We start from the raw sequence: 12,501 nt of genomic DNA, 5'->3' as shown, positions 1-12,501 counted from the left end.
CTGAAAGTAGTTTTGTTCAGTTGTCAGTCTGAGCATATCTGTTATTTCTTTTATTGCATCTGTGGTGAGGTTGCTGTGGGATGAGAGATTTTGTTTTTCATCACATGCTGATGGTGAACCATCTATTGAGAGCCTGAGGCAACACTGATTAGATACTGTCCATATAAATCTCAAGACAGCAAGCCTCCACCCTGATGCAACACAAAATCGTGTCAAGTGGAGAGAGAGAACTAAACGAGTGGATCACACTACAGTGCAGGACAAATGCAGAGGAGGAGGAGGAGGAGGAGGAGGAGGAAGAAGAAGAAGAAGAACCCACTTGGTCTTGCAATGGCTGAGAGTGTCTAGGTCATTTTCCACAAATTTTCTGTACCTACCCCATCCTTTATACTATTAAAAATAATGTAACTGTATAATTATACAACTTGGCTACCCTGGGGATAGCTGAATCCATATCTTCTAGGGAGTGGACTACACTTTGTCTTGTTGTTACGAAGCCAAATAGAAGCTCATATTTAAGGCCCCAGATAACATTACTTACTGTATTCTAAGGTCTGATGCATAACCGTCACAATAAAGTGAAGTGAATGTTTTTCTAAAATACACTCCCGGAAATGGAAAAAAGAACACATTGACACCGGTGTGTCAGACCCACCATACTTGCTCCGGACACTGCGAGAGGGCTGTACAAGCAATGATCACATGCACGGCACAGCGGACACACCAGGAACCGCGGTGTTGGCCGTCGAATGGCGCTAGCTGCGCAGCATTTGTGCACCGCCGCCGTCAGTGTCAGCCAGTTTGCCGTGGCATACGGAGCTCCATCGCAGTCTTTAACACTGGTAGCATGCCGCGACAGCGTGGACGTGAACCGTATGTGCAGTTGACGGACTTTGAGCGAGGGCGTATAGTGGGCATGCGGGAGGCCGGGTGGACGTACCGCCGAATTGCTCAACACGTGGGGCGTGAGGTCTCCACAGTACATCGATGTTGTCGCCAGTGGTCGGCGGAAGGTGCACGTGCCCGTCGACCTGGGACCGGACCGCAGCGACGCACGGATGCACGCCAAGACTGTAGGATCCTACGCAGTGCCGTAGGGGACCGCACCGCCACTTCCCAGCAAATTAGGGACACTGTTGCTTCTGGGGTATCGGCGAGGACCATTCGCAACCGTCTCCATGAAGCTGGGCTACGGTCCCGCACACCGTTAGGCCGTCTTCCGCTCACGTCCCAACATCATGCAGCCCGCCTCCAGTGGTCTCGCGACAGGCGTGAATGGAGGGACGAATGGAGACGTGTCGTCTTCAGCGATGAGAGTCGCTTCTGCCTTGGTGCCAATGATGGTCGTATGCGTGTTTGGCGCCGTGCAGGTGAGTGCCACAATCAGGACTGCATACGACCGAGGCACACAGGGCCAACACCCGGCATCATGGTGTTGGGAGCGATTTCCTACACTGGCCGTACACCACTGGTGATCGTCGAGGGGACACTGAATAGTGCACGGTACATCCAAACCGTCATCGAACCCATCGTTCTACCATTCCTAGACTGGCAAGGGAACTTGCTGTTCCAACAGGACAATGCACGTCCGCATGTATCCCGTGCCACCCAACGTGCTTTAGAAGGTGTGAGTCAACTACCCTGGCCAGCAAGATCTCCAGATCTGTCCCCCATTGAGCATGTTTGGGACTGGATGAAGCGTCGTCTCACGCGGTCTGCATGTCCAGCACGAACGCTGGTCCAACTGAGGCGCCAGGTGGAAATGGCATGGCAAGCCGTTCCACAGGACTACATCCAGCATCTCTACGATCGTCTCCATGGGAGAATAGCAGCCTGCATTGCTGCGAAAGGTGGATATACACTGTACTAGTGCCGACATTGTGCATGCTCTGTTGCCTGTGTCTATGTGCCTGTGGTTCTGTAAAATATCTGGGAGTATGCGTACGGAACGATTTGAAGTGGAATGATCATATAAAACTAATTGTTGGTAAGGCGGGTACCAGGTTGAGATTCATTGGGAGAGTGCTTAGAAAATGTAGTCCATCAACAAAGGAGGTGGCTTACAAAACACTCGTTCGACCTATACTTGAGTATTGCTCATCAGTGTGGGATCCGTACCAGGTCGGGTTGACGGAGGAGATAGAGAAGATCCAAAGAAGAGCGGCGCGTTTCGTCACTGGGTTATTTGGTAACCGTGATAGCGTTACGGAGATGTTTAATAAACTCAAGTGGCAGACTCTGCAAGAGAGGCGCTCTGCATCGCGGTGTAGCTTGCTCGCCAGGTTTCGAGAGGGTGCGTTTCTGGATGAGGTATCGAATATATTGCTTCCCCCTACTTATACTTCCCGAGGAGATCACGAATGTAAAATTAGAGAGATTAGAGCGCGCACGGAGGCTTTCAGACAGTCGTTCTTCCCGCGAACCATACGCGACTGGAACAGGAAAGGGAGGTAATGACAGTGGCACGTAAAGTGCCCTCCGCCACACACCGTTGGGTGGCTTGCGGAGTATCAATGTAGATGTAGATGTAGATGTGATGTATCTGACCCCAGGAATGTGTCAATAAAGTTTCCCCTTCCTGGGACAATGAATTCACGGTGTTCTTATTTCAATTTCCAGGAGTGTAGATTTAACAGATGCATACCTCCAACTGGCTCTATATGAACAATCAAAACATTTCATAGTAATTAACACGCTATTTGGCCTCTGTTATAAGCAGCATTTTTCATTTGGAAAGGTCAGGGTGCCTGCATAATTGAGTGGATCTTGAAACAACCTGGAAAACATCACAAATGATACCACCAAGGCAAGGCACATGTTGAAATGGCATGCTCTGTTCTCACAACTGCAAGCAGAGGGTTAAAAGACAACAATTAAAAAGCAAATTTCTCAGTATGCAGAATAAAATTTTCACGCTGCAGCAGAGTGTGCACTGACATGAAACTTCCTGGCAGATTAAAACTGTGTGCTGGACCGAGACTCAAACTCGGGGCCTTTGCCTTTTGCAGGCAAGTGCTCTACCATATGAGCTACCCAAGAAACATCCCCCAGGCTGTGGCTAAGCCATGTCTCTGCAATACCCTTTCTTCCAGGAGTGCTAGTTCTGCAAGGTTTGCAGGAGAGCTTCTGTGAAGTTTGGAAGGTAGGAGACAAGATACTGGCAGAAGTACAGCTGTGAGGACGGGGCGTGAGTCGTGCTTGGGTAGCTCAGTTGGTAGAGCACTTGCCCACAAAAGGCAAAGGTCCCGATTTTGAGTCTCGCTCTCGCACACAATTTTAATCTGCCAGGAAGTTTCAAATTTCTCAGTCTTCTATTGATTACTTCTGGCTCGTCTTGAGTAAACAAGTGATCAGCCCATACAGCAGTACTTCACTACAATAGGTCTTATTCTCAAATCATTGTATCTAAAAAAAAAAAGGGGGTTCTTGGAAATATACATTATTGCAATGTTGTTGGTGCACATAATCCCCTCAATGACCTCGATAGGAAAAGGGCTAAGTTCAGATACCCACTAGAATGTCACAAGCAATTTCATGACAGGAGATACTTGGATCCACATGCTGTTTGACGTACAAGCCAAGCAAAATGTTGGTGCTTCCACTGAAATGTCATGTGGCTAGGGCCTCCAGTCGGGTAGGCCAGTTGCCTGGTGCAGAGCCTTTTTAGTTGATGCCACTTCGGTGACTTGCGCATCGATGAGGATGAAGTGATGATAAGAGATTCGGATTTGGTGGAACATCATGCATCGAAAACATCAAAATCGCAAAACTGCTCACTGCTACACAAATAATCAACTTGGAAAGAAATCACCATCAGTATTTTTCCTTCAAGGAAAACAATTTCATCTTGTGACGGCCCCTAAGTGCTGCTGGGCCTCTCTCGGCTCACAGCTCACTTTCACTGAAAGATTATGTAGCAACTACACTACAGGGCATTACCTGAAAGCAAGTACACCTGTGAAATTAATTTCAAACTGCCATCCCAACATGCTAACATAGGGGGTTTAATAAAAATGTATGGCACAAATTGCAGCACACATTCCTCACACGTAGACACAGAAATTATGTTACATGAATATGGGTCTGGAAATGCTCTATTTCCATGTTACAACTCATTTTCTCAAATTCATTAATTAAGGGAAACACACAAGAACACAATGTAAGAATCATGGGGAACATGCACTTTTGGTGACGTCTGGTTATATTGTGCACTGCCAGTGTTATGTTTTACACGCCCCTGTCGCCATGTAACGTAAGCCATTGCTTTTTTACAGGTTTACACTGTTCCAGTGCTCAGGACAACAGCTGCAAGTAGTGGAGTTAAACACAGATTTGGCTCGTGCAATGGCAGTGTAGGCAAATGCAGAGACGGCAGGTACCCCTTTGATGTATGGATTAGCTGACAGCAATGGCGCTCACACTCATCTTTTGTACCAGGAGAGATTTCTAGGATGAAGGTGTCTCCACAGGAAACCATCTGAACGTACTGATCATTGACTTAGGGAACATGGGGCCATTTAAACCTGACTCATGACTGGGGGAGGTCTAGAAGGAAGAGGATACAACGGAAGGCAGAAAGTCATGCAGTTGACAATGACCATAGTGCCAGTATAAGACATGTAGCTGCAACACTGAATGTTGACCGCATGACTTTCTGGCAATGTTACATGAGGGCAAGCTGTATCCATACCATTTACAGTGAGTGCAGGCACTATCAAGAGTTGATTTTCCTGCACAAGTACTCTTTTGTGATTGGTTTATTCAACAAAGTGTCAACTCTAATTTTAGTGCAATGGTGCTGTTCACAGATGAGGCCTCTTTTCAGTGAGATCAGAGTGTACATTTTCACAATTGACTTGTATGGGCAGATGTCAATTCTCATGCAACTGCTAAAGCACGTCATCGACAAAGATTTTCTGTCGATGTTTGGGCCAGCATTGTTGGTGACTGGTAGAGCCCCACTCTGTTCCACCGAGGCTCAATGGACAAAGTTATATAATTTCGTAGAGAATGTTCTACCTGATCTTTTAGCAGATGCGTCTTTAGCTGTGCAACAAGACATCTACTTCATGCATGATGGAATGCCTCCTCATTTTAGTGTTAATGTCCATCAGCTTCTAAATAATAGCTTCGGTGACAGATGGATAGGTAGAGAGGGACCAATCGCCTGGCCTCCATGCTCTCTGGGTCTAAACTCACTGGACTTTTATTTGTGGAGGCATCTGAAAGCTCTTATGTATGGAACCCCAGTACAAGATGTTCAGAATCACCACACCCACATTATGGATGGCTGTGAAACCATATTCAATACACCAGGGATACATCAGCGCATCCAAGATTCACTATGACAGTGGGTTGATGCATATATCAATGCCCATGGAGGGCACATTGAACATGTTCTGTGAGAAAGAGTTGCTTGCATGAGGTATGTTCGTGCATTGTGTTTGTGTGTGTCTACAACAATTAATAAGTTGCAGAAAGTGAGTTGTAACATGGAAACAAGGCATTTCCAGACCCATGTTCATGTAACATAATTTTTTCATCTATGTGTGAGGAATGTGTCCTGCAACTTGTGCAGTACATTTTTTTTTACGTCCCATATATCAGCCTTTCACATCTCCCATTAGCACCAAATTGGATTTTAATGCCCATGTAATGGTATGTTTTCAGTTAGATGTGGAGGTTTACTGACCTTCAAGGATTATCCAACTACCCAGTACTCACACAACACAGGGCTTTCCAATTAAGACAAACAACAACTTCGCTTAGGCTATAGCCAACACTCTTCTAAGCAGAATCACAAAACAAGTCAGGCATGAATTTTTCTGCTACTATATTGCAAACCAACACCAGCTTGTATTGGTTGATAGCATCCTACTATGCAGCATCAAACATGTGACATACTTGCTTATTCCTCAATCCCTACACACTTTTATCCCATTCTACAATATCTCTGACACTGGAATATGACCAACATGAAAGTTTTGGCATCATATAAACCAGGTACGGTTTGAAACCGAGAGTAAACACCTGGTCATGCCACCCAATAAACCATGTGATGACAACCCATTTTTCACTCATAATCAAAGGGGACAGTCTGAGACGATAGTTATTTCATTTAAGACTACCACGCTCCATTGTCTCAGATGATAGTTATTTCATTTAAGACTACCACACTCAAGGGAATGACAGAATCAATAATGGTGACTGCTCTTTATTTTTGAGTACTTACAGTACCGTACTCCACTTGCTGCAGCTGCCATCTTGGGAAATAAGCTATTGCTACCCCATACAATATGCAACTGGTGAACCATTCTAGGATCAGCATTTGGGTGGACACCTGCTACTATGAACCATTCCTGTGGCTGCCTTTACTGACATTTAAATCAGCTGCACTGGCCAAAGAACTTGATTTTACCATTTACTCCAAATATCTGGCATGTACCTGCTCCTAATCAAAATACATGTCACAACTCATCCTACACAGAGCCAGTTCATTTAGAAAAACTGTTCTTTCTGCGCTGCCTACAGCATGTCGCAACTCCAGCCTTGAGATATGCTGCCAACGGCAATAGTCACGCTGAGATTTTGACTACTGCACCGTCTTCCTGGTATCATACTCACTGTCTACACCTTACATCAAGGTCACTGCTAGCTGCATTATGGCATCGTGCATCTTGTCCTTTTTTTTTTTTTTTTTTTTTTAATTTAATTACAAACCCATTTCAAATCAGTTTTTTTCATTACCTTATCAGTATAGATGTCCTCATTCAACTTGTAATGTTACTGTCTGTCAATTTCTGGGGAGGTACAGAACTGAGTAATTTCTCTATTATGTACTGTGTACTGTGGGTAGCACAAGTTTGTCAAGAACTCTGATTTTACAGGTTGGTATTGTGATCATAGTCAGTAATAGGCCAGTGCTCAGGCAGGTGATTACGGTATGCACACACATGGAAAGGCAAACAAATAAAACTAGGGTGGCCATCTGTGAAGATGACTTGAAAATCCTCTTTACATATAATGTAATGGATGGATAAAAACTCTATTCACATAGCAGCAGTAGGAGAACACACATATAAAGGTTAAAGAAGTTTGTAAGCTTTCAGAGCCAGTGGCTCCATCTTCTGGCAGAAGGGTCAGAGGTGAAGGAAGAGAGGTAAAGGAAAAGGACTGGTGAGGCTTAGGAAATGGGTAGAGTTAGGGAAAGTCACCCAGAATCATGGGTAAGGGGAAACTGACTGTTGGGGACTGCACCAGATAGATACAACAAGAAGCAAGACAGAGATTACTCACAAAACATGGTGCAAGAGTTAATAAGAGTGGAGAGCTTCAGTCTCATCATTTCTTCCCAGTGACTATTCCTTTCTGCAGTTCCTTTTAGTTTTCTATAACCTTTATTTTCTGACCTATTTGTCCCCCCACACCTCTATGACATACAATGCACTTTGCTTTCCACTCTTATTAATTCTTGCACAAAGTTCTGTCAGTAATATCTGTCTTGCGTATTACTCTACCTTCCACCTTTGGGCTCTCAGGTTTTCTAATGTCATCTGGTGCCATCTCCAACAATCAATCTTCCCTTCTCATCCTGTCTGGTACGTTTTGCCTGACCCAGGATTCTGGGTGACTTTTCCAAACTTTCCTCATTTCCTAAATCTTACCAGTCCTTTTCCTTCAGCCCTCTTCCTTCTGTACATTCATTATCCTCTTTCTGATATGTTTTGTGTCACCCTTTACTGACATTAAACCACACTAACTCTCAGCAGGTAGTAATTTGCTGTCATAGATATTGTTTAAGGAGGTCTTATCTATCCCACACCAGTAAAGCAATGGTTCCTTATTAATATAGTTTTCACAAACATATTGTACCACCAATATACATCTCAGTTTTCCAATACAAATGCCTGAATTTTAGTAACTATTTCATATTATTTATTGTGCACTGTCTGTAGGAAAATCACAACTCTGTGCACTGAAGGCTAATTTTTATTCAGAACAAAATTTTCTATTACCTGACCCTTTCAGAGTCTGATTAAGTGCTAAGTCTAACATATTTTGGGAACACTTGATTTCTTTTTTAATTTTACAGTGGAACTGACATAAATGATAAAGTGTAATTCTTTGTACAAAGAAAGTAACAACTATTATAAATATAAAGCACTTGTATATCAAAATCAATTTTCAAACAGTTTAATGCTTACAAGGGAACCTCCCCATCGCACCCCCCTCAGATTTAGTTATAAGTTGGCGCAGTGGATAGGCCTTGAAAAACTGAACACAGATCAATCGAGACAACAGGAAGAAGTTGTGTGGAACTATGAAAAAAATAAGTAAAATATACAAACTCAGTAGTCCATGCGCAACATAGGCAACATCAAGAAGAGTGTGAGCTCAGGAGCACCGTGGTCCCGTGATTAGCGTGAGCAGCTGCGGAATGAGAGGTCCTTGGTTCAAATCTTCCCTCAAGTGAAAAGTTTACTTTCTTTATTTTCGCAAAGTTATGATCTGTCCGTTCGTTCATTGACGTCTCTGTTCACTGTAATAAGTTTAGTGTCTGTGTTTTGCGACCGCATCGCAAAACCGTGCGATTAGTAGACGAAAAGACATGCCTCTCCAATGGAAACCAAAAACATTTGATTACAAGGTCATAGGTCAACTAATTCCTCCACAGGAAAACACGTCTGACATATTCCATATGACAATGGTGACGGCATGTGCGCCACATGACAGGAATATGTTGTCGACCCATCTAACTTGTACGGACAGATAATAATTGTCTGAAAATAAAAAGTTAAACTTTTCACTTGAGGGAAGACTTGAACCAAGGACCTCTTGTTCCGCAGCTGCTCATGCTAACCACGGGACCACGGCACTCCTGAGCTCACATTATCCTTGATGTTGCATATCTTGCACATGGACTACTCAGTTTCTATATTTTGCTTATTTTTTTCATAGTTCCACACAACTTCTTCCTGTTGTCTTGACTGATCTGTGTTCAGTTTTTCAAGGCCTATCCACTGTGCTAACTTATAACTAAATCTGAGGGGGTGCGATGGGGAGGTTCCCTTGTTAGGTGGAGTGGGAGAGGGGAAGAGGGAGACTGCAGGAGGAGGGAGAGTAGGAGGCTGGTTTTAGCAATATTGCAAGACATTTATTAACTCACCTGGTGGCTCCCTCAAATGTATCTGCATTACAGTGATGAGTGAAGCATCTAAGTAGTCAGTTTCTGGTTCCTTTGTGTAAAGAACTTCAACTGGAAAAGTTCTTCCAGGAATTGTAAAAATTGGTGCTTCAAAAAAATACTGGGAAAATTTGACAGCATCCAGTGTAGCTGAGGTCACAATCAATTTAAGTTCAGGCCTTTTCCTTACGGCTTGCTTAAGCAGACCTGGAAATGGAAACATTGGTAAAGAGAACATAAAGATTACAGTTGAGGCAAGCAGTGATAGATATCCCCATTATGTATGCACTTGAAACATTTATTTTACTCAAACATTATTTCATACAATAATTTTTTTAAAAAACATAACTTTAAATTTGCGTTAAAACTGTTTTATTTATGTTTTTTTCTCTCCTCTGATCCCATCTACTACCTACATGTCTTTTCTGTCACATGTCAGTTTGCTATTTTCATGTCAGACACCTCCTTCATCCAGTATAGTTCTTTACAGTTTACCTCACTCTTATGTCATATCAAGATTAAGATACCATGTTGTTTTAACCTCCCCTAAGAATGTAGGAAGATAGCTGCTGGCCATAGTAAAATTAAAGAAACCTTTGGAGGAAAGCAAAGCATTTCTACGAATATTAAGAGCTCAGATAGCAAGCCAGTATTAGGCACAGAAGGAAAAACTGAAAGGTGAAAGGATTATATAGAAGGGTTATACAAGGGAAACAAAGACAACATTAAAAAAAGGGACGATGATGCTGATGATGATGAGATGGGAGTAATGGTACTGGGAAAAGATTTGACAGAGCACTGAAAAGTCTACATTGAAACGAAGTATCTCAAGTAGATGACATTCCATCTGAGTATTGAGATCCTTGGGAACACTAGTCATGACAAAACCATTCCATCTGGTAAACAAGATATGTGAGACAGACAAAATATCCTCAGACTTCAAGAAGGATGTAATAATTTCTACCCCAAAGAAGACAGATGCTGAAACTTGTGATTATTATCAAACAATCAGTTTAATAAATCACGGTAGCAAAATACAGACACAAATTGTTTACATAAGAATGGAAAAACTGATAGAAGCTGACCTTAGGAGAGATCAGTTTGGTTTCAGAGATATTTAGGAATGTGTGAGGTAATATTGACCCTAAAGCGTACCTTATAAGACAGACTGAAGAAGACCAAGCATATATTTGTAGCATTTTTAGATTTAGAGATAGCTTTTGACAATGTTGAATGGGATACTCTCTTTGGAATTCTGAAGAGAGCACAATAAAGTAAAAGGAGTGAAAAGTCATCTCCAACAAGTACAGAAACCAGACTGCAGTTATAAGAATTGAACGCCATGAAAGGGAGGCAGCAGTTGAGAGGGAAGTAAGGAAGGATAGCTGTGGAGGAATCAGAGGAGAAATTTGTAAATAGAATTAAAGTTTAGAGAGAAGAAATAAAAACATTGAGGTTTGTTGATGGCATTGTACTTCTTTCCGGGAAGGCAAAGGACTAGGGAGATCGGTTAAACAGAATGGATAATGTCTTGTGTGGTGTCACAGCCAGACACCACACTTGCTAGGTGGTAGCCTTTAAATCGGCCGCGGTCCATTAGTATACGTTGGACCCGCATGTCGCCACTATCAGTGATTGCAGACCAAGTGCCGTGACACGGCAGGTCTAGAGAGACTTCCTAGCACTCGCCCCAGTTGTACAGCCGACTTTGCTAGCGATGGTTCACTGACAAAATACGCTCTCATTTGCCGAGACGATAGTTAGCATAGCCTTCAGCTATGTTATTTGCTATGACCTAGCAAGGCGCCATTATCCGTTGCTATTGATATTGTAAATAATGTACAGACAAGAGCTACACTCAACATTAATGGATTAAAATTAAGTATTCCACCATCTGCGTCCGTTTTTCTAAGTTCTAATTTCCTTGTCCTGTTCCAGACCTCATGCCAGCCTGCGTGAGCTTAAACGCGTGCCTTTCAGCTTCCTCTAAATTTAGTGGGTTGGTCTCCTGCCAATCCACAACATCTTGAAAAGAGCTTACAAGAGGAACATCTACAACAGTAAAACAGGGATGATGGAATAGTGTAGGATTAAGTCCTGTGATGCTGAGGGAATTAGATTAGAAACTGGGACAACAAAAGTAGTAGACAAGTGTTGCTATTCAACTAGCAAAATAACTGATGATGGCTGAAGTGGAATGGATTTAAAATGCAGACTGGAATAGTAAGGAAATAATTTCTGAAAAGAGAATTTTTTAACACCAAAGATAGATTTAAATGTTAGGACGTTTATTCTCATGGTATCTGAAATGTAGCCTTATATGGAAGTGACACATGGATGATAAATAGTTCAGTTAAGAAATGGATGGAAGGTTCTGAAATGTGTTACAGAAGAATGCTGGAGATTAGATGGTAGACAGGATAAATAATGAGAAGATATAGAATAAAATTGGAGAGAAAAGAAATATCCTGTAACTAAAGAAGGGATCAGTTGAAAGGACACACCATGCTGCAACATGGAGTCATAAATTTGCAACAAAGAGAATTGTGGGGAGTAAAAATTTTAGAGGGAGACCAAGGGATGAATACTGTAAGCAGGTTGAAATTGACGCAGGCTGCAGCAGTTATGCAGAGATGTAGAGGCTTGCACAGGGCAGAGCAAAAAACCACAACAGCCACCACCCTTTTCATGTGATGTGAACTTGTTCCTCTCACCGCAATTTCTCTACCTATTGTAGTGTTACAAGCACTGGCAGTAACACTGCTGTCTTTTACACCTAAGAATCAGCTAAATATTTATAAATTTATACTTCCATGTATTTACATTAGTTTCATTTCAATATTCACAAAAATGTGTTTCTTTTCTGTTACAGGTGGAATTTACGGGATCCTGAGAATGCGGTAATGTCTTTCTCAGCTGATGTGGAGCTTTCCACTGCCGGTCATCACGATGTATTATCCAACAACCAACAACTTGAGATGACATCTGTATTTGCAAGAGCCTCGTTATGCTTTATTATTCTAATGAAATAAAAATGAAATTGTAATTGTACACTCTAGCATGTCACAAAATGGGTTGGTTCTCTCTTGTATATCTGAGGAGATGGTTCACGAATGTACAGTATTGCTATATATTAATACTGATGATATCATTACCTATAATATTGAGATAAATAGACATGAAGTACACAGGAATTGTTCAAAAAGAAGTTTTTTGCAACAGAATTTTTTATTTACGACAAATTTCATTTATTTTGCACAAGAATTAAAAATCAATATGGAAATGAAGCACTATAAATGACATTCACCAGATGAATG

At 42.3% G+C, this 12,501-nt stretch overlaps 1 protein-coding gene across 1 annotated transcript in view; it reads right to left on the bottom strand.

Annotated features, from left to right (window-relative positions):
* The window catches only part of LOC124605482 (ATP-dependent RNA helicase DHX8), a 155,867-nt gene that overhangs the window by 44,571 nt on the left and 98,795 nt on the right, over positions 1-12,501 (bottom strand). The window contains exon 13 of the mRNA XM_047137203.1: positions 9,167-9,391. Within this exon, the coding sequence (XP_046993159.1) occupies positions 9,167-9,391 (225 nt within the window). The remainder of the gene's footprint in view (positions 1-9,166; positions 9,392-12,501) is intronic.

This window comes from Schistocerca americana, chromosome 3 (genome assembly GCF_021461395.2).
Source record: "Schistocerca americana isolate TAMUIC-IGC-003095 chromosome 3, iqSchAmer2.1, whole genome shotgun sequence".
NCBI classification, from domain to species: domain Eukaryota; kingdom Metazoa; phylum Arthropoda; class Insecta; order Orthoptera; family Acrididae; genus Schistocerca; species Schistocerca americana.
Note: the sequence above shows the minus strand (reverse complement) of the source record. Positions and strands in the feature narration are given on the sequence as shown.